The 27,358-nt window shown below is 34.8% G+C and overlaps 1 protein-coding gene across 1 annotated transcript; it reads left to right on the top strand.

The window, feature by feature from the left end:
* The first annotated feature begins 794 nt into the window (after positions 1-794).
* On the top strand, positions 795-4,832 carry LOC149542141 (putative GABA transporter 2). Its single transcript, XM_089797172.1, has 7 exons — positions 795-1,384; positions 2,152-2,382; positions 2,466-2,563; positions 2,653-2,839; positions 2,918-3,054; positions 3,404-3,640; positions 3,733-4,832. The coding sequence occupies exons 1-7, from the start codon at positions 1,174-1,176 to the stop codon at positions 4,120-4,122; spliced, it is 1,491 nt and encodes a 496-aa protein (XP_089653298.1). The 5' UTR covers positions 795-1,173; the 3' UTR covers positions 4,123-4,832.
* Positions 4,833-27,358: the final 22,526 nt, after the last annotated feature.

The raw sequence follows: 27,358 nt of genomic DNA, 5'->3' as shown, positions 1-27,358 counted from the left end.
CGTGTAATCAGCTATTAGTACATGTGCTATCATTTTTTAGAGCTTTTTAAAAGTGGTAATTAGGAAGATCTATAACAAATAACGAATCAGTTGTTGGACCTCTCGACAACTACTAGATCTCTTTCCCTAAATGCAAGTGTCATTTATTATCACCACTAAAACCAACAAACTACTACTACTAGTGAATCCAGGAACAAACTCCTTTATTCTAAGGGTCCGTTTGGTTCATGGAAGATGACGACAATTGGCTTTTTCATAATCCGGATTTGAAAATATTTGTGTTTGTTTCAAAATTGGCAAAATTGAATTAGAATATCAAACTTCTAATTTTGTCTCAAAACTAGGTTATCAGACTTCCCATTAGCAACTAGGAATTGAAAATCAAAACCTCATAATGCTTTTTGAGTGTAAAACAATTAGATTGGACTATTTTTTGGGGCGTTTCAACTCCAAACTTACGCTTAAAAATGTATCTTTCCACTCATCTTCCTAGTGAAACAAACAATAAAAGTAGAATCCCAAAAATAGGAATGAAGATTTGCAAAACCTTAATTTGACTAATTCGAAATTTGTAGAAACGGAACTCGATTTCTACAATTCAACGAACCAAACAGACCCTAATCTCACAAGTTCACATCTCAGAAAATGTAAAAATATGTACCCTCAAAAGATTCTATATGGGCTGGTAAAATGGTCCAAAAAAGTCTACCCCGGCCTCTATAGATGCATTCCAAGCTTTCTCTGCATTGAATTGCCATAATGTCAAGTCTACATTGACTTTCAGTAATCGCTTTAATGGCGTCATAGTTGCAGGATTACGTCTACTATTGTATTGTATTGACAGTCATCATCGCTATGAGCAATCCCCTTTCGGTCATGTGCAGACAATACCATAGCACCAGCCGTGCTACAAGGCTGTGGCCCTGGTTTCAGAAATATTTTCAAGGCAGGTAGTAATTGTCAAACATATCTGTTACCGAATAAACTGCTTAGCTTGCGGATGTGGACGAGGTGTGACGGGCTTTGTCCGGTTACTACAGTAAAACAGTTATTTGTCTTTTCGTTTAAAAAAAATTGGTTTTGATGTGAACAAGAACGAGAAGAAATGATGATGTCTGTAGGCGCTCGCGTAATGAAGGGCGGAAGCGAGGATATCCAGCGAAAAGTTATCAGATGCATTTTCACCTAACCTGTCTCCTCCAAAATTGTGCGATTTCAGGTTTTCGCTTTGCCTGTGGACAGGGGAAGTTGCAGGGAAAGTTAGGGTTAATTATTTACATTCAGATGGCAGTGGAGAATGGGCGGAGCCACACGGAGAGCGATGCTCTGCCTCCGCCGGAGGCCAGCGTTGACGGCGGTGCAGAATTTGTCTTGCAGTCGAAAGGTATGTTTATATTTGGCCTGGCCTTTTCACCTGTCATGTCAATTTAAGGAAACGAATTGGCGGATTCTGTTGAAAGTTAGAATTTTCACTTTGTAAGAATCAATTCTCTTAGGAACAGGAAACATTAGGTTTTAAAACCCTGCAATGCAACATTTAAAGTCGGATGAAAGAATATCGTGTCGGAAGGCTTCAATTGTCTAGAGATTTGCAGTTCGAGATATTTGTCCTGATGAAAATGCAATCTTAAGAATGATTTGTGTTTTGTTCTGTTTGAATTTTGACGAAAAGTTTCTCTTGCTTTCGAGAAATTTCACCTTCATTCTATTATTCAGTAGCAATTTGAATTATTTATCGATTCTGTTAAAACTTATTTTCAATTCTTTCCATTATAGAGTAGCATTTTGAATGTTTATCGATAAAGTTAAGTTTATTTTCAATTTTGTTTGAGCATTTCATTTATTCTATTTGAAGATTATAATTCGGTGCATATGCTGTGGGAAGAGTTTCAACTTTCAAGTCTCCAGAAAATTACAGTTCTACGTATTGATCCTGATAAAATGCAATCACTAAAAGATTTAGATTTGCGTTCTGTTTAAAATTTACAAAAAAAAATCCTTCTTGCTTGCTAGTGAGAATTATAGTTTGACAATTTTTTTTTGATTTTTTGTCAATTGTGTTCTGATAACTTAAACTCGAATTTTGCTGATTGTGTTAAACATATCTTCAATTCGTTTGATAGAAATATATTAATTGGAGACATTAATTAGGGACATGGTGGCACGCCGGGTTTCATTTAACGACTGCGATCGTGGGACCGACGATTCTGACGCTGCCTTACGCCTTCCGCGGCATGGGATGGGCGCTAGGGCTCTTCTCCCTCTCCACCGCCGCAGCGGTCACTTTCTACTCATATTTCCTCATGTCCAAAGTAATTGATAACTGCGAGAAGCAGGGGAGGCGCCACATTCGTTTCAGAGAGCTCGCCAGAGACGTCCTCGGTAAATTTCATATCCTATCTCCAGAATCCACCTCTACATCGTACGCAATCTGCTTAAATGTGTGATCAATTTTGTGTGCATAGGCTCTGGTTGGATATTTTATGCCGTGGTCTCCATCCAGACCACAATTAACATGGGAGTGGGCGTGGGATGTATCCTTCTCAGCGCCGATTGTATGGAGGTAAACTATTTTCTTCAAAGCACACTCCTCTGTTCTCTATTTTGGGACTTTTTCCCCATGATTTGAACGTGTAATTATGCCTGGTACAGATCATTTACTCAAATGGCAATCCACAAGGACACCTCAAATTGAACCATTTCATAATCATATCAGCTGCGGTAGTAATAATTTTCTCTCAGCTTCCGTCATTCCATTCCCTCCGCTACATCAATTTGGGGTCTCTGCTGCTGAGCATGGGGTACACACTTTGCGTAGTTATTGCCTGCATACTCGCAGGTACCATTAAACTTTCCCCCAGTTTCACTCTTCTATCAAAACAAGATTAATAATTTGTTGACGATTCAGTCTGAGCAGGGCATTCTCACGACCCCCCTCATCCACAGAGGGACTACTCGCTCAAAGGTTCAAAAATGGGGCGCGTATTCAAAGCATTTAACGCCATGTCTATCCTCGGAACAGTGTTCGGTAATGGCATCCTCCCAGAAATTCAGGTCATTTTCCTCTAGATCATCCTCACCTCCAATTTATTTTGAATTTTCAATTTTTGGGGTTTGGGAGGATGGATATTTATTGAAATTAGGGCTTGCTGAGTGATTAGATTGATGATATTTTTTGAAATCAGGGTTTGGTTAACTATCCTATTTATTGCACTCTAAATTTGGTGAATGATAAGATTGATATTTATTGAAATTTGACCAGGGATTTAAGTTATTGAGCAGTACTGTACTGAACCGTGACAATGCAATCTTCTTTTAAAGCACGATTCCCATTGTTGTCAACGTAACTGACAGACAGACAACAAAAGAAAAACTTCTGACATGTAGATGGCAATTCTTGCAGGCCACTGTAGCTCCTCCGGCTACTGGAAAGATGTTCAAAGGCTTATGCATGTGCTATGCTGTAATGCTTGTGGCATGCTACAGCATTGCAGTATCGGGCTACTGGGCATTTGGGAACACTGCGCAATCCAACATATTACAAAGCCTGCTTCCTGATGAAGGTCCTGCCTTCGCTCCCACATGGTTGCTCGGCCTTTCTGTTGTTTGTGTACTCCTCCAGCTTTTTGCAATAGCATTGGTAAGACATAATCAATCTGTCTTTACTTTTCCTTAATTCTGGATGTTGTCTCTGAAGCAGAAACTAATTTGAGAACAAATATGTTTAAAAAGGTGTATTCTCAAGTAGCTTACGAGATCATGGAGAAGAAATCAGCAGATGTAAAGAAGGGAATTTTTTCTGCCAGAAACCTAATTCCGAGACTGTTTCTGAGAACATTGTATATAGTGATTTGCGCAGTGATTGCAGCCATGCTGCCATTTTTTGGAGATATAAATGCACTGATAGGAGCCATTGGCTTTATTCCCCTGGACTTCATTCTTCCCATGCTTCTCTACTACAAGAGCTTCAAGCCTGCTCTGACTTCCTCAACTTACTGGATAAATAACGGTATTATGGTTATTTTCACTGGTGTTGGGATAATGGGGGCCATATCCTCGGTGCGCCAAATAGCAATGGATGCTAACCGTTTCAGTCTTTTTAGCAATAATGTTTTGGACTGATGTCTGTAATTTTATTATCCAAGCATATCCAGTATATCTTGAAGGAACTCAGTGTTGAATCGAAAACCCCTAGAAGGATCAAGTGAAAAATCTTCCCCGGAAAGCCCCTGTAACCAAGGCGCGGGTTCCGTAGTCAAATGTACGAGTAACTCTCTGCGCTGATTCCTGAAGATTTTTATTTCAGGGATTGTCAACTGAGAGAATCTAAACCGCCGACTTCTGAGCTGTCATATGCGTAAGTGGCCGTACATATGGATCCGTAAAGAATAGAGTTAAGACGGTGTTTGCAAAGTTCTATTGGGCCTCAATATATATTAAAGTCAACACTCGTGAAGATGCTATAATTCCAAGCGCCTGATGCCGGCCTTAGGCCTGCATCGAAAGCTAATTATGATGGCTAACTCACTGGTTTTGAATTCTGATTAAAAATTATTTTGTCCAGTTAAAAGCAATGTGAAGGTAGGGGGATCGTTGAAATAGATATTTTGTGCATTGTCGGTTGGACGAGAATCCATGTACTATGTAGTATGCATTGAATGGTTGTGGGAAACACTGAATGAGCTATTCAGTATAATTACATAATCAAATACATAACCAAATAGAGTTATAGCATATTTAATTATTAGTCCCTGCCTATATTAGGCATGGAAGGGAATTAATGTTTTCAATTAATTAATTTGAGTAATTATTTCATATTCAAAGGTTTAAAATGATTTATTTTTAAAATATATTTATGTTCATTAATTTCTAAATTCTTATTAGTTGTTGTCATTTTTGTTGGAGTTTAAAATATTTTTTAGACTCACGAAAATATATAAATTGTACCATTTGAGAAGTTTCTTTGGAATTCTAGTATTTTGATGGCCTCCAAATCCACATAACTGCTCATGGACGCGGTAATATCTATTTGCTTTCTCCCTTGCCCAAGATCATGAAAGCCCTTGTTGTAGGTCATTGCAAAGAACAATGTAACTTGATAAACATAACAAGGTTTTCAGTAAGACAGCTTTTGGAAACTGCAAAAATTAGGATGGATTTGAAAGTAGAGAAGAAAGCATTTGTGAAAAAATATGGACTACAATGCAACCTTGAATCAAAAAGGCTATAGAAATTGGAGACTGCAGATTTTGCACTAAATCTTCCATTTTCGGATCCCATTAGCATAAGACATTAGCAATGAGTGTGGATTGCACTTGTCTATATCTTTGCCCTTAGAATTTCCAAAGGCCATTTGGTAAATCCTTCTATTATTTTTACTGTTCTCATAAAATCCTCCATTAGACTTTGGTCAATGTTTATACTTCGTCGAAGCCCAAAAGTTGATTTTAGCATACGAAGATGATTGTGGAATGGTAGCTGCTAGGGACTATCTATATATAATATGATATTTATCTATATCAATTATTTAGCATAGAAAATATTACAAGAATTTTACTATTAAAATTAATTTATGATTTCTTATTTATTGGTGTTGATTTGGTTGAAGTTTTGTTTATTTTAAAATAGTTGACATGAGTTTTTTAAAAATAATTTTAACTCTTATTTCTTTCTTTATAAAACAATCTATTTACTTTAATTCATAATCTTCACTTAAATATCAATTGTCAATTTTATTTATAAATTAATATGAAAATTATTATTTGTTAATGGAAATATACTTTATTAACAAGTCTTTTATTATTTATACATTATCAAAATTTAATTTAACATTTAGATAATATTTTCTTTAAAATCGATATATTTAAATGATTACGTGTTTTCATTTTTCTAGCAATTTAATACTTTACTTAAAATAAAAATGAATTATTTCAAACAATATATTTTTCTTTTAGTTTTTAAATTATTTTCTTTCATAGCTTTAATTATATTTCAAATTAATCAAGTCTAAATCATTGTCCATAGTTGGCATATATGTCTACCAAATCACTTACAACAACTTCTCATAAAATTATAAAATTTTTTTAGTGGAAGTCCATAATTATAATTCAATAAATTTGACCAAATGTCATACACTTGAATTTTCAAAATACATAATAACTATTCATTTTACCAATAAATGTCAAGAAAGATACTTGAAAATTTCAATGAAGAAACTAGGAAACTTTAAAATATAATTCATAGTAAAACTTATCATACGTGTGTTCAAAATAATATTGTAATAGGAAAACAAAAGTATGGTGTCATTGACATCATGTGCCCTCTCATATTTGAAATAGTTCACATGCTTTGTTTTCTTCAAAAGCATTCGATAAGGGCAATGTCATTTTCTTTATTTATAAAAGATACAACCGAAAATGATTAAAAGATAGAGCTGAAAATGGTTATTGCATTGGAGACCCTTGACAATGAAGCTCCAAAATCATCATCTTTCTCAAGACGGGTGATATGTTTCCTCTTTCCATGATATTCATTAGCCGATAGGCTTTCACCTAGGCGATAGCCCATCGAAAAATCCTCACACTACTGCTTGTGACCGGTGCCGGATGTCTAAAGTTTTGCAACCACCGCTAGGATGTCCATGGCGGAGTTGTCATTGCCACTATCTCGACAACCAGCTGCTTCCAAGAGCGATGGAGGGTCCACGAGTGTTGCCACAGACATTCGATCTGTTGACTAATGGAGGCCACGGGTCTACAGTTAGGGCATCATCGGCTCTACATATGTGCCATGCACCACCGCAATTCGGCCACCCAATTTCCCTATAAATTCGACGAGTTAGGGGTTTGTCTAACGGATCACTGGTATGCTACGGATTAAATAGGTATTCCTCCTCTGAGGGCTGCTTTCCATTCTCTTTATATGTTTGCTGCTTCTCAATAACCCTTCTTACGTTGTTTTCTTTTGCTTCCTACAGAAACCAGGTACATAGTAGCAGAGGCGGACAAGAGCGGCTTGGAGAAGTCTCCCGTGACAGCGGTTCTGCTCAGGCATTTTGGTAATATGCCATTATGAGATTCCATTGTCTGTATTTTCTTATTCCTATATTGTTATTTTCGTAGTTTTTCCAAATTTTATAAAATGCAACTATGATGTTGTTGATGAAAGAAGATAAGGTTTCAATGTTTTCCTTGGTTAGTTTTGAATGTTGTTCACTTTTCCTTTGTCTTTACCCATCTTCTGCATTTTGGTTAATGAGATAAGATGTAGTTTAAAAAGTGTGTATACTTGTTCAAATGATTATCAGGTGTCCCCATTAACATACATCATATATTTAATAATTATTTAAAGTTTATTTGCTTGTTTAGATTGTTTTATGTAGATACCACCGTGCTAATACCAGTATCGTTAGTATAGCTGCTCTGGCAATAGCAGTCTGTAATCCAATGACTTACAAGATTGGTTGTATAATATAAAAATGCCTAACTTGCCATATACTTAATGTCTATGACTATTTGGTGTGGGGTATGGTTTCACTCAAAGACATAAACATTTACCTGACCTTTCATGTGTATCGCTATTGACCTTGATATAGATAAACATGGATATATTCCAAAAAAATCTTCAAAAATTCCCTCTTCAAAAAAAATATTTTCAGCAACTTCCTACACAACACCCGTCTACTCTATGAAGACTTATGAGTCAGATTGTAGAGCATCCTCCTCCATAAGTACATTTTGTTGTTCTAGTATACCATCCTCTCTTTGCCCAACATTTAGTTTCTCCTTCCTAGCAATGGATTCAAAAGATCAGTGACAACAGAGATTGTGTCTTGTTGCGGGGTCTTCTTGAGAGGCTTTCCCCTTAACCTTTGAAGAGTATCTCAACCTCTTATTTGTACTCAAATCTATTAAAAACTTTGCTTGCTAACCACTTCCAACAGAATGAGCGGATGCAATTATTACTCTGAAATAGAAATGAAAATTGTTCTCAATTAAAAAAGAAATACTTCAACATATCCACAAGAGAGTATGTAGGGTAACTTATCCCTGGGTTTATTCTTCATTAAAACATCACCAACTGATCCAATAAAAAAGACAAGCGAATAAGCTAGGTCTTCAATGTTGTACTCATTTCTCTCTCTCTCTGCGCTGAACGACTTTGTCCAAGATCTTGTTTGTGCTATACTAGACTCTTGCGGGGTCGTTCTTCATTGTTGACTTGTTCTTGCAATGAAGGGTTAGGAGCACAAAAAATGCAGGTACATCTATTTTCACTTTGCATTCATTCACTAAACCTAATATCTCATGGATATGCATACACCACATGGCTATAGGGGCTAGACTACTTGGTTGTAGGAAGCCACTATACTTCAATCATTCACACAGGAATGATATAAAAATAACAATGATTTAAATGATTAAGTATTCTTGTTAAAAATAGAAAAAGTCCATAACTATATAACCACCGCATATTGTTCAACTCGGTGCTTTTGTTTAGGTATATACTTATTGCCTCATGATGTTGTGTTTAAGCCTATTGATATAGATGTAACAAACATGGACATCAGTTCCTAATGCACAGCATTTATTACAAAAATTATGCAGGGTCTCCAATTTATCACCTTCTATGTTCCACTATGGGGAGCCATTCTCTTAAATGGTTTCACATATTTCCAAGTTATTCGGATGCTCTACGGCTACTAGGATATGTATATGGAATCTTTATTTGTAGTCTGTCAAGCTTTAATACAACAGTTATCTATGTCCATTCCAAAAATAACGAAAACTAGGCCATTTTTGGATCATGTTTATACAGAGCGCGTGGGAAGATTAGTTGTATTACAAAGTTTTGGTTGGAAACAATGAACTTTGGAGCCATTTTGGTTGCCCATTTTGGGATTAAGTAGTGTCTTTAATAACCATTGAATAATTGATATGTTTATAGGGTAAGAGTTTTGATGAATCAGTGGATTGATGAATTACTATGATTCAAAACAATCTAATATCTTATAAACATTTGTTTTGAAGAAACAATATTATCAGAAATAATGAGAGTTAATGATAGCTTTATAATTTTAGCTTCAAAAAATATATTTTCCTTTCTCAACATGAACATCCAACTGGAGATGATTATGTGCCAATAAATTAGGCTTATATCACCCAACTACACAATATTAAACTTTAATGTGTATGAAATCTTTGTTTGTAGTCTGTCATGCTTTAATACAACAACTGTCTATGTCCATTCCAAAGATAACAAAAACTAGGTCATTTTTTGGATCAGATGTTGTAGAGATCAGAACCTACCTCTATTTTAAAATATTCCTTCTAATTTGTCTTTCATATTCAAATATCTTAGGCATGCTTGCAAACTTATTTTCCTTACGATATTAGTGCTTGGATAGAAACTCAATAGTTGCATTTTCACAAGACCAATGTTAAACCCATAAGGATGCTCCTAGAAGCACTCAGAGCGCCTCCACAAGCATCTGGGCAGTGCTTCCTTGGCGCATCTGGAAGCATCAAAGCACCAGAACACATCCACAACACATCTGGAACAGCATCCAGCTATTTCTAGAGAGAATTGGTATCCTAGGTTTGGAGTGAAGAGTTTAGAACTATGCACCACAGTACAACATTGCATACTTTTTCACCTGTATATGTTATCTGCGAGTGTGTCCAATGCAGATCTACTCTTAGTTCAATTAACATTAATTCTGCCGCATTGAGATTTTTGATCAACTTGTTGCCATCGAACTTGCTATAAAATTATAGATTTTGAATTTAAGGATTTAGTGTTTTCTTGGAGAAATTTTACTTGATCTGGCATCACAGTTGGATAAGCACAACATTTTTCTTATAACTAAAGTTGCATTTCATTTGTGTCTTGTTTGCAACATTACATCTGACAAACACAATTACAGTTATATACCTACTTTCCTGTAAGGCGGCATATATTTATCTATAGAGGAATTGGCCCATCTCTGTAATGTTGAACACTATACTTGAAAATTGGATTTTATGGTCGCACTTTGTGTTACAATTGCTTCAATCAATTAGAGGTCATTTGTAACCAAAACATAAAATGTTTGAACAATATCTAGAAAGTTTGAATCTATGATTACATTTTGATTTCCAATTTCTAACTTTGTGATGTGTTGATATTGTGAAGGCCAACAGTCATCATTGTTCCCTCCAATAATCGAGTCTCTTGGTTTCCAAAGACTCTTCATTTGTAATATTATTGGAGCCCATTTATATGTTGCTCCTGCTCATTTTGTAAACAACTTTTTCTTATTAATTCAATACTCTGCAGTCTGGACGTAGCCACTATTGTGGTGAACCAGGATAAATCCGGTGTTGTGTATTTCTTCTTATTGCGACATTTAATTTCTTTGTTTAAATCCTTTCAATTGGTATCAGAGCATGAGGTGTGCAGATTGGAAAATCAGTGTTGAATTTTCCAGAAAGATGGAGGATTTGAAAATAGAGAAATTTACAGGCAAGAATTACAGCCTGTGGAAAGTGTAGATGCGTTCCTTGCTAGTTAAGCAAGACTTGGCTCTTGCAATCGAAGGAAAGTCTAAGAAACCGTCTACAATGACTGATGAAGATTGGCAAAAGATGGATGACAAGGCGATGGCATCCATTTTTCTCTCACTAGCGAAAAATGTCTTGTTCAATGTCTCAAATGAGACGTCAACGAAAGATGTTTGGGACAAACTTCATAATATGTATCAAACGACGTCGGCTGCAAACAAAATCTTCATTATGAAGAAACTCTACAAACTGAAAATGAAGGAAGGGATTGCAATGTCAAATCATATAAATGATTTGAACACCCTATTATGTCAAGCAAGCTCGGTTGGTATGACTCAAGATGACGAATCCAAAGAAATCATCTTGTTATGTTCTTTACCTGATAGTTGGGATCCTGTAGTTACAGTTGTAAGTACTTCAAGCTCTACGAAGTCAAAGCTGGCCTATGATGAAGTTGTTGCCACTTTATTAAGTGAAGACATGAGAAGGAGTAACAAAGACTCCTCATTCGGTGATGCTCTCACTATGGTCAGCACTAAGAGAAGAGGAAGAATCCATCATAGAGGAAATAATAATTACAATCAGCGAAGATCAAAGTCACCCATTCGTTCAAGGTCAAGAGGTAGGAATGGTGAATGCTAGTTTTGTGGTAAGCCTAGCCACACAAAGAGAAATTGTCGGACTTACAAGAAAGCACAAGAAAATGTGAGAAACATGGAAGCAAATACAGCCTATGAGAAAGATGAATGTGCTTTTGTTCTTTCTACAAGTGACACAAAATCAGATTCTTGGGTGATAGATTCCGGAGCTTCTTTCCATGCTACTTCATGTACGGATTGTTTCACCAACTACCGTGAAGGTTAATTTGGAGAGGTATTTCTTGGAGACAATAAATCCTGCGAAATAGTTGGCAAAGGTGACATTTTGTTATAGTTGGAAGATGGAGGGAAATGGTTGTTAAAAGATGTTCGCCATGTTCCCAAATTAAAGCGAAATCTGATTTCGGTTAGTCAGCTCTTTGCCCAAGGATATTATCCCTTCTTATATCCGGATACTTGGAAAGTTGCGAAGGGTTCGAGAATAATTGCCAAGGGAAACAAAGTTGGCAATCTTTATCTCCTTGAGAAGCCTATTTAAATAGGGGCTGCTATGACAATCATGGGCAGCGATGCAACACTTTGGCATCAAAGATTAGGCCACATGAGCAAAAAGGGCCTTGATATAATGCTCAAAAGGGATCAACTATCGGGTCTCCAATCAGAAAAATTGGAATTTTGTGAACATTGTCTTTACGGAAAACAAAAGCGGGTCAGCTTCTTGAAAGATGGACATGATCTCAAGGAGAAACCATTGGAACTTGTACACTCGGATGTCTTTGGTCCGGTTGAGGTAAGCTCTTTAGGAGGTTCAAAATTTTTTGTTACATTCCTTGATGACTGTATTAGGAAAGTATGGATATACATGATGACAAATAAATCTAAATTTTTTTCTAAGTTTAAAGTTTTCAAAGCTCTTGTTGAAAACCAAAGGGGTCATAAGATTAAAAGTTTAAAAACGGATAATGGAGGTGATTTTTGTTCATTGGAGTTTGACAATTATTGTGCAGATAATGGTATTCGTAGGGTGAAAGTTGTACCCTACACCCCTCAAGAAAATGGGGCAACGGAAAGACTCAATAGGACAATAATGGAGAAAGCTCAGTGTGTGCTTTCTAATGCAGGATTGGGCAAAGAATTCTGGGTTGAGGCATGTAATACAGTTGTATATCTCATTAATCAAAGTCCTTCTTCAAGGTTGAACTTCGAAATTCCAGAAGAGGAATGGCAAGGTAGAAGACTCTCTTATTCTCATCTTAAAGTTTTTGTTGTCAGGCTTTTGCACATGTGCCCAAAGAAAAAAGAAGCAAGCTGGATCCTAAATCCGAGCCTTGCATATTCGTTGGCTATGGAGAGGATCAGTTTGGCTTCAGGCTTTGGAGCTTAACTGATAAGAAGATTATTAGAAGTAGAGACGTTGTCTTCAATGAGAAAACATTTCCAGCATTAAATTCTCAGGAAATGTCTGAAAAAGAATTTGTGCCAATCGCTGCACAAAGGAATGTTGGATTGAATCCACAAACAGTTTCTAACACTATTTCATATAGTCCCACCTCTGTACTATTTCCAAATTTATCATCTTCTTCCACTCCTGGGAACACAGGACATGATGATAGTTCTACACAAGAGTTTTTTGATATCTCTTCTCATGACAGGAATTTGTCTCTCCATCACGATCAAGCTTGTGAAATTTTTTCAAACCAAAGTACAAGGGATCCTCTTACTACAATGGGCTATCAGTCAAAGGACTATAATGCTCATCCACAGATGCAGGGTGGGCAAATAGAACCACAGGATATCAATCTGGAGGATGAGAGTAATTTGCAAGCTATGCCAATTGATATCCATGGCAATCTCGTCTTTATATAGAGTATTCACAGTAAACATATGTCACTATATCCATTTGAGCACAGTGGAAACTCAAGCCACAATCTTGGCAATACACGTGGGCAATTTCAGAGTGTAGGTCCAACTAATCCGCCACCTGCACATAATCCACAAGGGGCAAATGAAAACCAGGTTCAAACGTACGTAACAGAGGTGAATGTGCAAGGTGCAGAACTCCATCCACAATGTGTTAGAGCTGTTTCACAGGGTCTGCAAATTGATTTGCACGACGTTAATGTGCAGGGTAATCATGGTGGGAGCACAGACTAGCATCTTGGTAATTCACGGGAACAGCTTCATGCAGAGGAGACATTTTCACGGCAGTTTCATGGCAGTCAAAGTCCCTTTCACTGTGTAGGTAATATGGCAGGTAGAGGTAACATGTCTCCAAATCAACATAGTTTACATACCGATTTTGAGGCACCCAATACAAATATATCACAGGGAGAAGGCACACTTCAAAATAATCTTCAAGCGTTTGATCAAACATACCCTCATGATATTGGAAACAAATCTCACAATTCCAATACACAACAAAGACGATACATTGTCTCAAAAGGAAGCCCTCATGAGTTATGTGATATGACCATTACAGAATCTAATAAAAATCAAAGTGATGTCTATCCTAAAAGGATTGCTATTAAAGATAGAGGAGAACAAGAAAATCCTCAAGGCTTGAGAAAGTCTACTAGAGAAAGGAAAATACCAGCTAAATTCTCTGATTATGAATTATTGTATGCTGAAGATGCAGAGCCTTCAATTCTAGTTTTAGAATTTTTAGAACCATCTACATTCAAAGCAGCTCTCAATGATGTCAATAGTGATAAATGGCAAACAATGATGCGTGAAAAAATGGATTCTTTACTCAAGAATCGAACCTGGGATTTGGTCTCTCTTCCGCCTAATCGAAGACCACTTAGGAATAAGTGGATATATCGTGTGAAAGATGAAGCGGAAGGCAATAAACGCTTCAAAGCCAGATTGGTGGTAAAGGGATTTGATCAAAAACAAGGGATAGATTTCAATGAAATCTTCTCACTAGTTGTCAAAATAACAATTATCCGAACTGTTCTGGGATTAGCAGCTGCATGGGATCTTGAATTAGAACAACTTGATGTGAAAACCGCTTTCCTACATGGTGATGTAGAAGAAGAACTGTACATGGAGCAGCCACAAGGGTTTGTAAAGAAGGGACATGAACACCTTTATTGCAAATTAAATCGGAGCTTGTATGGCCTGAAACAAGCCCCAAGACAGTGGTATGTAAAATTTGATCGCTTCATGGCTGAGCATAATTTCACAAGATGTGAATCAGACCCATGTGTCTACTTCAAGAAATTCCAAGTGGAGAGTTTGTCATCCTTCTTCTTTATGTTGATGACATGTTAGTAGCTGGCAGAAACAAAAGAATTGTTAATGAGTTGAAGCAAAAATTGGCAAGCAAATTTGCAATGAAAGACTTAGGGGTGGCCAAAAAGATTCTTGGCATGACAATCACAAGGGATAGGAAAAAGAGGGAAATCACTTTGTCTCAAAAACAATACATTGAAAAAGTTGTTGAAAGATTTGGCATGGCTGAATCAAAAGTAACTCCTATTCCTCTTGCTGGTAACTTTCGATTAAGTTCTGAATTATGTCCTCAAACACAAGAAGAAAAAGAATTTATGGAGAAAATTCCATAGAAATCAGCCATTGGTAGTATTATGTATGCTATGGTTTCTACTCACCCCGACATTGCTCGTGTAGTGGGAGTTGTGAGCAGGTTCATGAGCAATCTCAAAAAAGCTCATTGGGAAGCCGTCAAATGGATACTAAGGTATCTAAAAGGCACTTCAGATTATGTTTTATGTTTTGGCGGAAACAAAGTTCAACTACAAGGTTACACTGATTCTGATCTTGCTGGAGACTTGGATAAACGAAGGTCTACCACTGGTTACACCTTCACATTTGCTGGAGCTGCGATCACCTGGGCATCACATTTGCAACATTCCATTGCTCTTTCTTTAGCTGAAGCTGAATAATTAGCTCTTTCCGAAGGTGCAAGGGAAATGATTTGGCTTCAGCAGTTACTTGGTGACTTGAAAGTTCATCAAAATGAATATAATCTATTTTGTGACAGCCGTAGTGCGATCTTCATGGCACATAATCAGTCATCCCAACGTCGCTCCAAGCATGTTGATGCACATGCTCACTTTGTTCGTCATGCAGTCGAAGAGGGCAAGCTGAATGTTGTCAAGATTGACACCAAGATCAATCCGGCTGATATATTCACGAAGGTTGTTGCCAAAGAGAAGTCCAAATGTGCTAGAACTTCTCTTGGGCTTGTGAAGAAAAGATAGATCATTCTTTGAGCAAGGTATTGGGTGATCAGTTGCAGCATTAGTTGTCCTTCAGGTGGGAGTTTGTTGATATTGTGAAGGCCAATAGTCATCATTGTTCCCTCCAATAATCGAGTCTCTTGGTTTCCAAAGACTCTTCATTTGTAATATTATTGGAGCCCATTTATATACTGCTCCTACTCATTTTGTAAACAACTTTTTCTTATTAATTCAATACTCTGCAGTCTGGATGTAGCCACTATTTTGGTGAACCAGGATAAATCCGGTGTTGTGTATTTCTTCTTATTGCGACATTTAATTTCTTTGTTTAAATCCTTTCATGATGTGGGCATATGTTTGACAAATGGCAGAGGATATATAATCTGGGAACACGAAGGATTGTTAGCGTTGGAGTGGGAGCAATTGGTTGTTGCCCATCTCAACACAGTAAAAAGAGCAAAATAGAGTATTATGTTGAGGAGAACGATCATGATTGGATCTCTTCTTCCCTCTCGCATACTTATATATTGTCATGGCTCTACAAAAACTGATGAAGGCTTTTCTTTTAAATCATAAATGGCTTCACCCATGTATTCTTACAAGCAGGGAATCTCCTTTTGCACATGCCATGTTATTTGAGAGTTTCTATCTTGTAAACTATGTGTTGTACCCACAAATTGTAGCTATCTTTTCCATAAAATTGTAAGTTATAATGGTTCTTGACATGAATTGTTACAACAACTTCAATGGTTCTCTATGCCAAAATGTTATCCCTGCTGATCACAGTTGATCTGAACACACATGGTTGCAAGCCTACTATCTTTATATGCCATCTTTGTTTCTATAAAGCTCCCTTTGAAGGCAGCCTCTCTAATAGCTTGTTGCTGGTCATATCAGGCAAATCTATGTATGAGTTTCACATGGAAGATGAGAAAGCTTCGCTGAAATTGTTTCCTGATAAAATTAAGCTTGTGAACCTAATGCATATCAGTGGTTGAATGGAACCGTTGAAGTGGTTTCCTGAGAGATCAAGGTAATCGAGAATGCCTATTGACTGTACTCTTGGACCTTGTAGGGGTACAAGCGCTAGTATATATACTTGTGAATTCATACAATAGAACTCCATTATAAGTTATTCAATCGATGGTAATGATGATGTTGATGCCATCTCCTACCTATTGGAGAACTGACATTTGGATGATTGGGCATAATAGGTGTAATAGTACTTGCTGATTTTAAAGGAAGATTATTAATTATCATTTGATTATTTTTAATTTATTTTTTTATTAAAATAATCTAGAATGACAAAATTGCTTTTTTATAAAAAATTTAGTACTAATATTTTACACTAATTGTAGTATTTGTACATAAGTATGGAATCAATTGTTCAAAAGTTTGTCTTTGTGAAATAGAATATGGAAGGAGGGGATGTTGATTTCTAGTTTCCATGTATAAATTTAACCTTATATAATTGCCTAAACTATAAAAACAATATTTGATTCATTCTTTTACCAATTTAGAAATTAAGATTTAACCATTACACAAATCTATCTTACATTTCTAACAAAAGGTAGGGACTCAAGCTCTATTAGAGCTCTTCTTTTGCATGGCAATGTTAAGAGGAGATTTTACACAAAGAAAAAAGGACACAAACGGAGCACCAAACAGTTTCCATTAAAGAACAAGTACAACAAAAGTGTCATGCCCAAAATTTAGGGCAAAAGACAACTACAAATATTTTTTGAAAGGTAATTCTTAAGAATCTCTCACAAGGACTATACATTGTCAACTAGATTAGTGATTGACTAAGAGTACAAATTACCTAACATTCATCTTCATAGGGTTGCGACATACTTACCATTTCCTAACTAAAGTGATCCTTGCTAGGTAGAACGAAGGTTCATATCTACTTTGTTTCAGAAAACAGGGGAGTAGTTTTAGAGATACATCATCATAGTTATATGAAATAAAAGCAATCTCCTATATGCTCTCAATGTTACTATATATATTAGGTTTTACTAGCTATCAAGTCATGGCGTACACTTGGTATGAACTTGATCTTGCATAGAGGGTAGGGTTACAATGCAAGGGTATTCTTATTGAAGATGTGAATGTATATATGTTATGCTTATGGTGTTGCAACATACTATCAATCCCTAACCAAAGCGGTCCTTACTAAGTTGGTCAAAGGTGCATCTTGAAATGGTATTGGAAGTCAGGGGAGACTTCAAGTGGATACTACCCTATTAAAAGAAAACTCAATTCTTCAAGTTTTCAATGTTAGCATATATATACGGAGATGTCCCTCACAAGATTCAGAGCACTTTAAATACTAATAATAAGTATACATAGATGTTCGTGGAGGTATTCAAATATATAAACCACATATATATATTTTTTATTCTTAAGCTTTCATTATGAGATATATATATATATATATATATATATATATATATATATATATATATATATATATATATATATATATATATATATATATATATATATATATATATATATATATATATATATATATATATATATATATATATATATATATATATATATATATATATAGAACTACACATGATACTTAAGCCACTCCATCCATGAAAATATGTACTAGCCTTTCCACCTTTATCCACGTCTACAAATAACCAACTAACTACCATCAAACTCCCCCTTACTAATACTCACTTTTATAACTAAACACTAAGATAAATAGGGTTATTTTAATTTCCAAGCTATCCATCTTTTGTTCTCCTATTTACTAACCAAATTCTAAAACATTGCCCATTAACTAAATGAATTTAGCAACTAATCATTTTTAAGTACCTACTATTCTTTTAATGCTTTGTAATGACTAAGTTCAATTTTCTTAACTCAAATATCACCAAACTAATCTATGAACAGATTCCTACCATCACTTATTACTAAATTATTAAATTGTTGTCAGTCTCATATTCCACAATTTAACTATAAGGTAACAACTATCTTTACCCCACTTTTGAGGGGTCTTTAATCCACTAATTTCTAATCATATTTCATACAGATCTTAAACATACAACCCTTCTTTTATATTGGAGGTTACCTAGATCTATTTAGAGAGACTATAATTACATGATCTAATTATATATTTTTTCAATTCACATAATACTAAATTATATGATATAACGTAAATATATTAACGACATATATGTTATCATTACATCATAACACCCATGTAACAAATCACATCTAAGATATTATATATGTCATTTATTATTAAAATATTTCATAATATACTTAAGGATAAATATACTATTATACTTCACCCCTCAACTATAATACTACTAACTTCTAATTTCTACTAACTTTATTATTATTATTAGATAAAGAACTAATTGAACTTACTCCAATTAAACTAATTCTAAATTCTATGTAATGCATTACTAACTACTTACTAACCCACTTAATTCTATTGTTCCTATCTAATCTACTTTTTAATTAACTCCTAATAACTATTCCTTAGTAAGCCCTAACAAAATCCATAATTGCCAAACATTTACAAATGTCAAATACTACTATCCTAATTACCTTTAACACAATTAAAATCATTATCTACTTTAATACCACCTAATGCTAATAATTTTCCCAATCTTCTATTTCCTAAACATGAAAGACCTACCTAAATAGTCATCACCCAACTTAGGACCATGTGCCATTCCAAATTTTTCATTTCCTATTTCCTAAATCATCATTTTCATGGCTCCAAGTAGTGCTATTTAAAAAGGTGGTTACTTGGAATATGTGCCCTAATGTTGGGGTCGAATTCTATATGAAACATGATGTAATGTACTATTGCTTACCATTTTTTAAACCTTTTAGTTATTATAAAAAGGCGTTTTGCTCCCCCCCAAGGACATAGTCATAGTCACTTGTCTTGGGATGGATGAGAAAAAGTGACTCCACCATTACACATGTTTATTTGTTAGTAGGGTAGGTACTTTTATTGTCTTATATGTGTGTGTGTGTGTGTGTGTGTGTGTTATTTGGATGATAATGGCATAAAGTTAATTGTACATATTTGCACCAGTCCTCACAGGCTTCTTATAAGTTGATCTCCTTTTTTTTTTAAGGTTATTAATCCATTTAGTGCATAGGGAGTAACACTATTATCTTATGGCTTCAAGTTTATTTATTTATATTTTGCAAAAGATCCAAAAGAGTATTCTTTTCAATATTTTATTGATCTATAATGGGAAGGGAATTATTTTCCACTTCCCATACAATTTCTAGAGAGTGGAAAACACTCTCCCAACACTATAGTTATAGTTTTCCATAGTGTTTCCCTTATTTATTTTATTTTTCTAGTATTATTTTATATTATTTTCTCTATGCAACTATGGTATTGTGAATTCTGGCTTGGCATTAGTGTGATATTTTGACACTTCAATGCAAAAACTAAATTTAATGGATCTATTAGAAATCACTTGAATAATTACTTAGCACATGAATTTTCTTTAAAACAAGATCAAATATGAACTAATAGGTTAATCTATTCTATCAATTAATGGAACTTGAAATGATATTTCTTATTGAACTAAGACATCATGAAATTTCTTTATATGAACAATCTTTTGGAAACGTATTCATTCATGATTCCAAAATGAACAAGATAAAAACAATGCAGGTTCATTACATGAGCATCTAACAATAAGATATCTTATAAAATGAGTTTCTTTTACAATCCATTCATGACTATTATGATTGCCAACCTTTCCATTTCATTGCAACTAAAAACATGGTATTGAATTTTACAATACAAATACATATGACAATATACGAATTTCTCTTTACACATCTACAACAATATGCATTCAGAAGTAATCCACTCTCACATTACAAGGAACAACAATAGAAATTTGATATCACAACACATTACAAGATGACATGGAGATGTTGGACACTTCACAACACTTGACTCTTCAATATTGCCAAGGGGAAACCCTAGTTTCCTCATAGGATCTTTCGTCACAAAACCTACAAAAAAACACAAAAAAACAAGGACCATGGGTGCTCTCCACCCAACCATAGGCCTCCAAAGAGACCACCCATTCGCTAGGGGAACAAGGCTCAAACCGGGTCTCACATACAACCTTGCAAAAGCATATATTCCATCCCAAGGATATTTTACAATGGTTCACCAATGCAGCCATAAACATAGGGTGAAGGTGTGCTTTTCAAATGGAGATTTTCCATATCAAACAATACCTACAATAAACAAATTTCTTGCCCTTTCGGGGCTTTCACAATCATCCTCCAAAACATACTACCATCAACTGTAGCTCTCTTAGAGCCCATAATCCATAAACTTCCTTTATAGATCATACTTCCCTTATCACCCCTAGCAAGATATGAATGATTATGGCATACAATAGAGCCCATACTCCAAGATTCTCAATACATTTTCAAGCCCAACTAACCCCTTCACCCTGGACTTCTCTTCCCTTCCCAAAGGGTGAGTGAAGCCCTCACACCCATAACAACACTCATGCACAAAATCATGGAAGATCAAAAGCAAGAAAACAATGGAAATCCAAACTTCATGCTCATCACAACACAACACAACATGATACAAGATGAAACCACACATTTCCCTTACAATGGCATTCTCACTACCTACATTTTCATGAATGCAATACCAAGATTCAACTTCAAAATGGAAGAAAACTATCTACATGTCAAGAACACCAACCTTGAACCCCTTTACAAGATGGACATGAAAGGTTGTAGAAGAGCTCCCTCCAAGCTTCCAAACCCTAAGAGTCTCTAAAGTTAGAGAGTGAGTAGACAACCCCTAATTTCATCCCCAATCCTCTAAAAAGGATCCCAAAACCCCCACTATCTAAAAATGGTCATAACATGAGCAACCTTTTCTTAAACCCTTGTCTCCTAAAAATGTAGCCTTGACCAACTAATAGAGTGTGGAAGAAGTCATGTAACATCCAATTTTCGAATTGCTTGAAACTGACTTGTTTGGAGGGTTCCCAAGGTCATCTAAGCCTTCTAAAGGTTAGATTTGGACCCCCAGCCCATAGTACTAACATGTGGGCACTTAATTTTCACCAAAATAACCCCCTAGGACCACTTTTTGATCCTTAAAAGTCAATAGGAAGTTGGAATTCGAATTTCCCTTGATGGAGACTTCTCATAACATTTTTCCATGTGAGGTTAAATTGGGTACTGCATTGGGGTTAGGTTTAGGTTAGGTTACTTCTTGCCAAACCCTAAATGACATGTAATCTCCACATGGACAACATAAGTGTCAAGCGACACATTAAAACACATCACAATTCACAATGGCATGTCTCTAATGTATTCATGAATTTAAATTTACTACACATGCAAACTCACATTTACAAAATAAATACATTACAATGAGACTTTGAATCTTCCAAAGATTCACCTTGGCTATGTCATGTTCACATGAGCTTGAGCCTTGGTTCCCCATTAAACCCCATGGTCAAATTCCTGCACACTAAACTTGAGTATCAGTAGTCCAAGAAAATCATGTAAGCAATAAGTAAATATGTGCAATAAATCATTATCCCATTCAACACTAGGCTTGCATATTTCATCATTTCAAATTAACTTTCCCTTTCTTAATTATTTCAAATAAAGCATTCAAAATCTTAAAATATCAAAATTTGCATATCACATTTAACATTTGGGTTCCATACTTCATTGTTTCCAATTAACTTACTTTTTCTAATAATTTTCACATAAAATGTTCAGAAGACTATAATATCAAACTTTTCTTATCAACATTAAACTTTACTTAGCATGATCAATTTAATATTCTAAATAACTTCATAATCTATTTTATATCCTAGTGAGAAAATGTTGAATCCATGACTATTAAGTCTCTAAGCATGTGGATTAGGTCCTAGTGCATAACACAATCTATCCTTTAACTCTAATTTCTACTTAAACATTAAATTCTTACATTACAAGCATTTCTACAATTCAATTTCTATTAAAGCAATGCAAATAATTTAGAAAATTAAATGAAATCATTAAATATATTGATTTGGTCTTAATGTGCAGACATAAGTGCCGGTTATCAAAATGCAGATATTAAAATGACATAACCCTATAGTCTCAAAAGTGTATCAAAACGTTGAGTTAGAAGTATCATAATGCAAATATGTCATCTATGCTAGGGCAAGTCGGGTGAGACCTCACATCCTCCCCCCTAGGCATGAACCTCCTCCTAGAGTTCATCAACAAGGTGTGTACTATGATCTTATCTATGTTGCATTTACTAGGTTTGGCCCAACTTAAGTCATCTACCTATTGGTGCTATTAACTAATCTTTACCTTACCGAGGTCTAACTGATAAATTATTTATGCCCATACTTAAGGTTCTTAACATAACGTTTTCCTATAGTCCTAACAGGTATAAGATACAATCTATATCCGTGCTAATAAATTTTTTTTCAAGGAGTTTGACCATTTTTTTTCTCGTATTTATGACATAGAAAAGGGTGACATCTTAGGGATCTTGTCTAGTAGCTTTGCAATGCAAAATAGGAAGGTTTAATAATGCACTAATTTTTTAGATAGTTTGTCAAGGATCCTCCTTGGTATGGGCATTTCAATACAATATTCTTGTCAATGTAATTCTCAATAGCATGCCTCGTAAGAAATGTAAAACTAAAAATAAAAGGAAAAAAAAAATACTGGCAAACAACACAAATGTGGCCACATTGGTAAATACCAATTAAGACAAGACATGTCCTTGAGGCATAATGGGACCAAAATCAAGAAATCTAGCTAAGTAGAAAAATGGTAATTATCACATTGTTGGCAAAACATATAAATGCAAAATTTTGCAACAAGAACCAACAAGAATTCATATTTAATAACAATCCACAAGGTTGATGAAGCCGTACCAAGGTTCCTTGATGAGGGAGAGGAGAAACCATCGTTTTATAGAACTGATGGCTTAGAAAGGAGTCTTATATCCCCTATATCTTTGGGTGCTTCATACATAGATTGTGGTTAAATTAGGTACACAATTACATCTTACACAAGGTTGCAATTTATTGCATATGTTGAAACATAATGGATTAGGCTCCTAGTGTTGAAAACCCTGCTCTGATACCAGAATGTCATGCCCAAAATTTAGGGCAAAAGACAACTACAATTTTTTTTTGGAAGGTAATTCTTAAGAATATCTCACAAGGACTATGCATTGTCAACTAGGTTAGTGATTGACTAAGAGTACAAATTACCTAACATTCATCTTCATAGGGTTGCGACATACTTACCATTTCCTACTGAAGTGATCCTTGGTAGGTAGAACGAAGGTTCATCTCTACTTTGCTTCAAAAAATAGGGGAGTAGTTTTATAGATACATCATCATAGTTATATGAAATAAAATCAATCTCCTCTGCTCTCTCAATGTTACTATATATATTAGGTTTTACCAGCTATCAAGTCATGGCGTACACTCAGTATGAACTTGATCTTGCATTGAGGGTAGGGTTATGATGCAAGGGTACTCTTATTGAAGATGTGAATGTATATATGTTATGCTTATGGTGTTGCAACATACTATCAAATCCCTAACCAAAGCGGTCCTTACTAAGTTGGTCAAAGGTGCATCTTGAAACGATATCGGAAGTTAGGGGAGACTTCAAGTAGATACGACACTATTAAAAGAAAAATCAATTCTTCAAGTTTTTAGTGTTAGCATATATATATATATATATCTATGGAGAAGTTCTCACAAGATTCAGAGCACTTTAAATACTAATAAGTATACATATATGGACATGGAGGTATTCAAATATATAAACCACACACACACACACATATATATCTTTTAAGCTTTCATTATGATATATCGATATATATATGGAACTACACATGATACTTAAGCTACTCCATCCATAAAAATATGTACTAGATTTTCCACCTTTATCCACGTCTTCAAATAACCAACTAACTACCATCAAACTCCCCCTTACTAATACTCACTTTTATAACTAAACACTTAGATTAATAGGGTTATTTTAATTTCCAAGCTATCCATCTTTTGTTCTCCCATTTACTAACCAAATTCTAAAACATTGTCTATTAACTAAATGAATTTAGCAACTAACCATTTTTAAGTACCTACTATTCTTTTAATGCTTTGTAATGACTAAGTTCAATTGTCTTAACTATCAAATATTGCCAAACTAATCTATAAACTAATTCCTACCATAACCTATTACTAAATTATTAAATTGTTGTCAATCTCATATTCCACACCTTAACTATTAGGTAACAACTATCTTTACCCCACTTTTGAGGGGTCTTTAATCCATTGATTTCTAATCATATTTCATACAAATCTATAACATACAACCCTTCTTTTATATTGGAGGTTACCTAGATCTATTTAGAGGGACTATAATTGTGTGATCTAAATTATTATTTTTCAATTCACATAATACTAAATTACACGATATAATGTATATATATTAACCACATCTATGTTATCATTACATCATAACACCCATGTAACAAATCACATCTCAGATATACTTATTATACATGTCATTTGTTATTAAAATATTTCATAATATACATAAGGATAAATATACTATTATACTTCACCCCTTAACTATAATACTACTAACTTCTAAGTTCTACTAACTAACTTTGTAACGTCCTGTTCGGGAACCCAAGAGAAATAAACCTAACATGTTATAATGTTTACTAAACTATTTTTTTAAAAAAAGTTTAAACAACATCAAGATAACATTAATGCGGAAGCAATATGAACATACACATCAAATACACATCAACAAATAGAGATACCGTTTCAATTCCTCAAGGGTTCCTTTACGTTGAATCACATTTAATAATTTTAAATTAATTAGTTTAAGTTTCAAGTACATTGTCTCGTGATCATAATAAATAACAGATACATAATCGCATAAGCAAAGCATAAGTGTAACTAATACAATGAAAGTACATCCACTAAATAACATCCACTACACATGTTGCAGGGTATGTGAAAATAGATACGATACATTAGAATACATGATAACATACATACATCATCTGAAAAGAAGTCTCTGAGATAAAAAATAGGAATGATAAAGGTACATTTTCTACAACAAACATCCAATAGCTAGTAATGTGAGGGGAACCCAAATGGTAAGAAGACACTACCTCCTGACCATGTGGTTACCTAGTTAGGTTTCCACTCCCACCATGCAGGGAAGATAATGAATGATCCTCATATGGCTAATCAAACATAAAACATTGCTAGGCAAGGAATCCCTAATAGCCAAAACTACCTCAAAGGTAACACATGCTACTCAAGAAGATAAGATAATCCAAAAAGAAAGAACACTCAATTCAATACTGACACCACATAACCAAACATCATACACGAACCAAGTATAAACCAAATACCAAGATCATAAGATAAAGTCAACAAAAGATAATCACCTCAAGTCAAAAGCCACATGTCAAAAGTACATCATCCATGAATCACCAATCATCATCAATGAAAGTAAGTAACCACAATAAACACATCTAATAATAAGTACACCACCAGAGGTACACAAAATCTATAGAGGAGACTCAAACTACATATTAGGGAGTGTCATCACATGGGTGCTTGAGTTACCCTAGATTGGTCTCTCAATAGACCCCAGACCCTCAAGCGTTGAGTTACCCTGGACTAGTTACTTTAAACCTCGGACCCTCAACATGACATATGTGGAAATTAGAAAGCCCTCTCAAGAAGACGAGGCAATCATCCCATCCCCATCCTTAGTCTATACAAGCACTCAAGGCATGAGTGGATCAAATATCTCTAATTTATCTTTTTAGTGTGTTTCCCCCCAAACAATTTTTAATTACTAGATTATCACGTATTACATAACTTGCATTAGGTTACCCTGGCACTGACCACTTTGGGTCCTGGACCCCTACTGCAAGCCACTCCCAAGTCACGTACCTAGACAACCTCTCCTAAGCACATAAAAACATAGTTGTGTCCCATACCACAACACCCATAATGATCAAACTCAGTGCCTTAATAGGCAACCTGAAAATAAGATGGTTCTCCCATCCAAGTACACATAAATACTCCACAAAGTAAACCTCATAAATTTTTGTTTTATTTTATTTATTTTTTTTTTTTTGTGTTAAGTTTTTAAAAAAAAACCTTCCCCCCCATAGAATATATTACATCATTTTATTTTTAGATTTATATAAAGTTCAATCATAAATTATATATTAACACTCTTTTTATTATATGTATTTTAAAAATTTAATTTATTTAAATTGTAACAAAACAATACTTCTTCATAACCATTTAAAATTTTAATCCAAAACAATGCCCCCTTCAATTATATAAATTTTTAAAATAAATGATTGTCATTTAAATTTGGTAGGAAAAATTAAGTTGAACCAATCAAATTTTTAATCTAGGATCAAACCCTTTCCAAGTTTAAATTTCTCAATCAAGAACAAATATTTGCATACTAGAAAAAATAACAAATGCAAAAGACATGGAGCAGACAAAAGTTTGAAAAACGGAGAACTACTATACAATTAAGCCACGAGATCCCACCTGGATCTGATGCTAACCTCTGACAACTAGATGCAAATTCCAATCGCAAGCAAAATCCTTCAAGCCACAAAAAATTTCTTTCTTTTCCAAACCCTCCGAGTTGCTCTCCCAAAACCTATGTGTGTAATAATGACCTGAAAACCCTCTAATACAGAATCTAATTACCTTTTAGGGTTTTTGTCACCACCACTTCTAAATTACAATTATTTAATTTAATTAACTCTTTAACACACAATTAATTTGCTTTTAATTAAGACAAATGAATTATTAAATTACTTTATTTAATTAATTTATAACTTTAATCTCATGTGCACTTTACCAAAATATCCTTATTAAGTTCACATATTTTATCTTTTTAATTAATTTCTTCTATTTTAAAACTCATGCAC

Source organism: Cupressus sempervirens, chromosome 8 (assembly GCF_028749045.1).
Source record: "Cupressus sempervirens isolate cs-2001-9-10 chromosome 8, ASM2874904v1, whole genome shotgun sequence".
NCBI lineage: Eukaryota > Viridiplantae > Streptophyta > Pinopsida > Cupressales > Cupressaceae > Cupressus > Cupressus sempervirens.
Note: the sequence above shows the minus strand (reverse complement) of the source record. Positions and strands in the feature narration are given on the sequence as shown.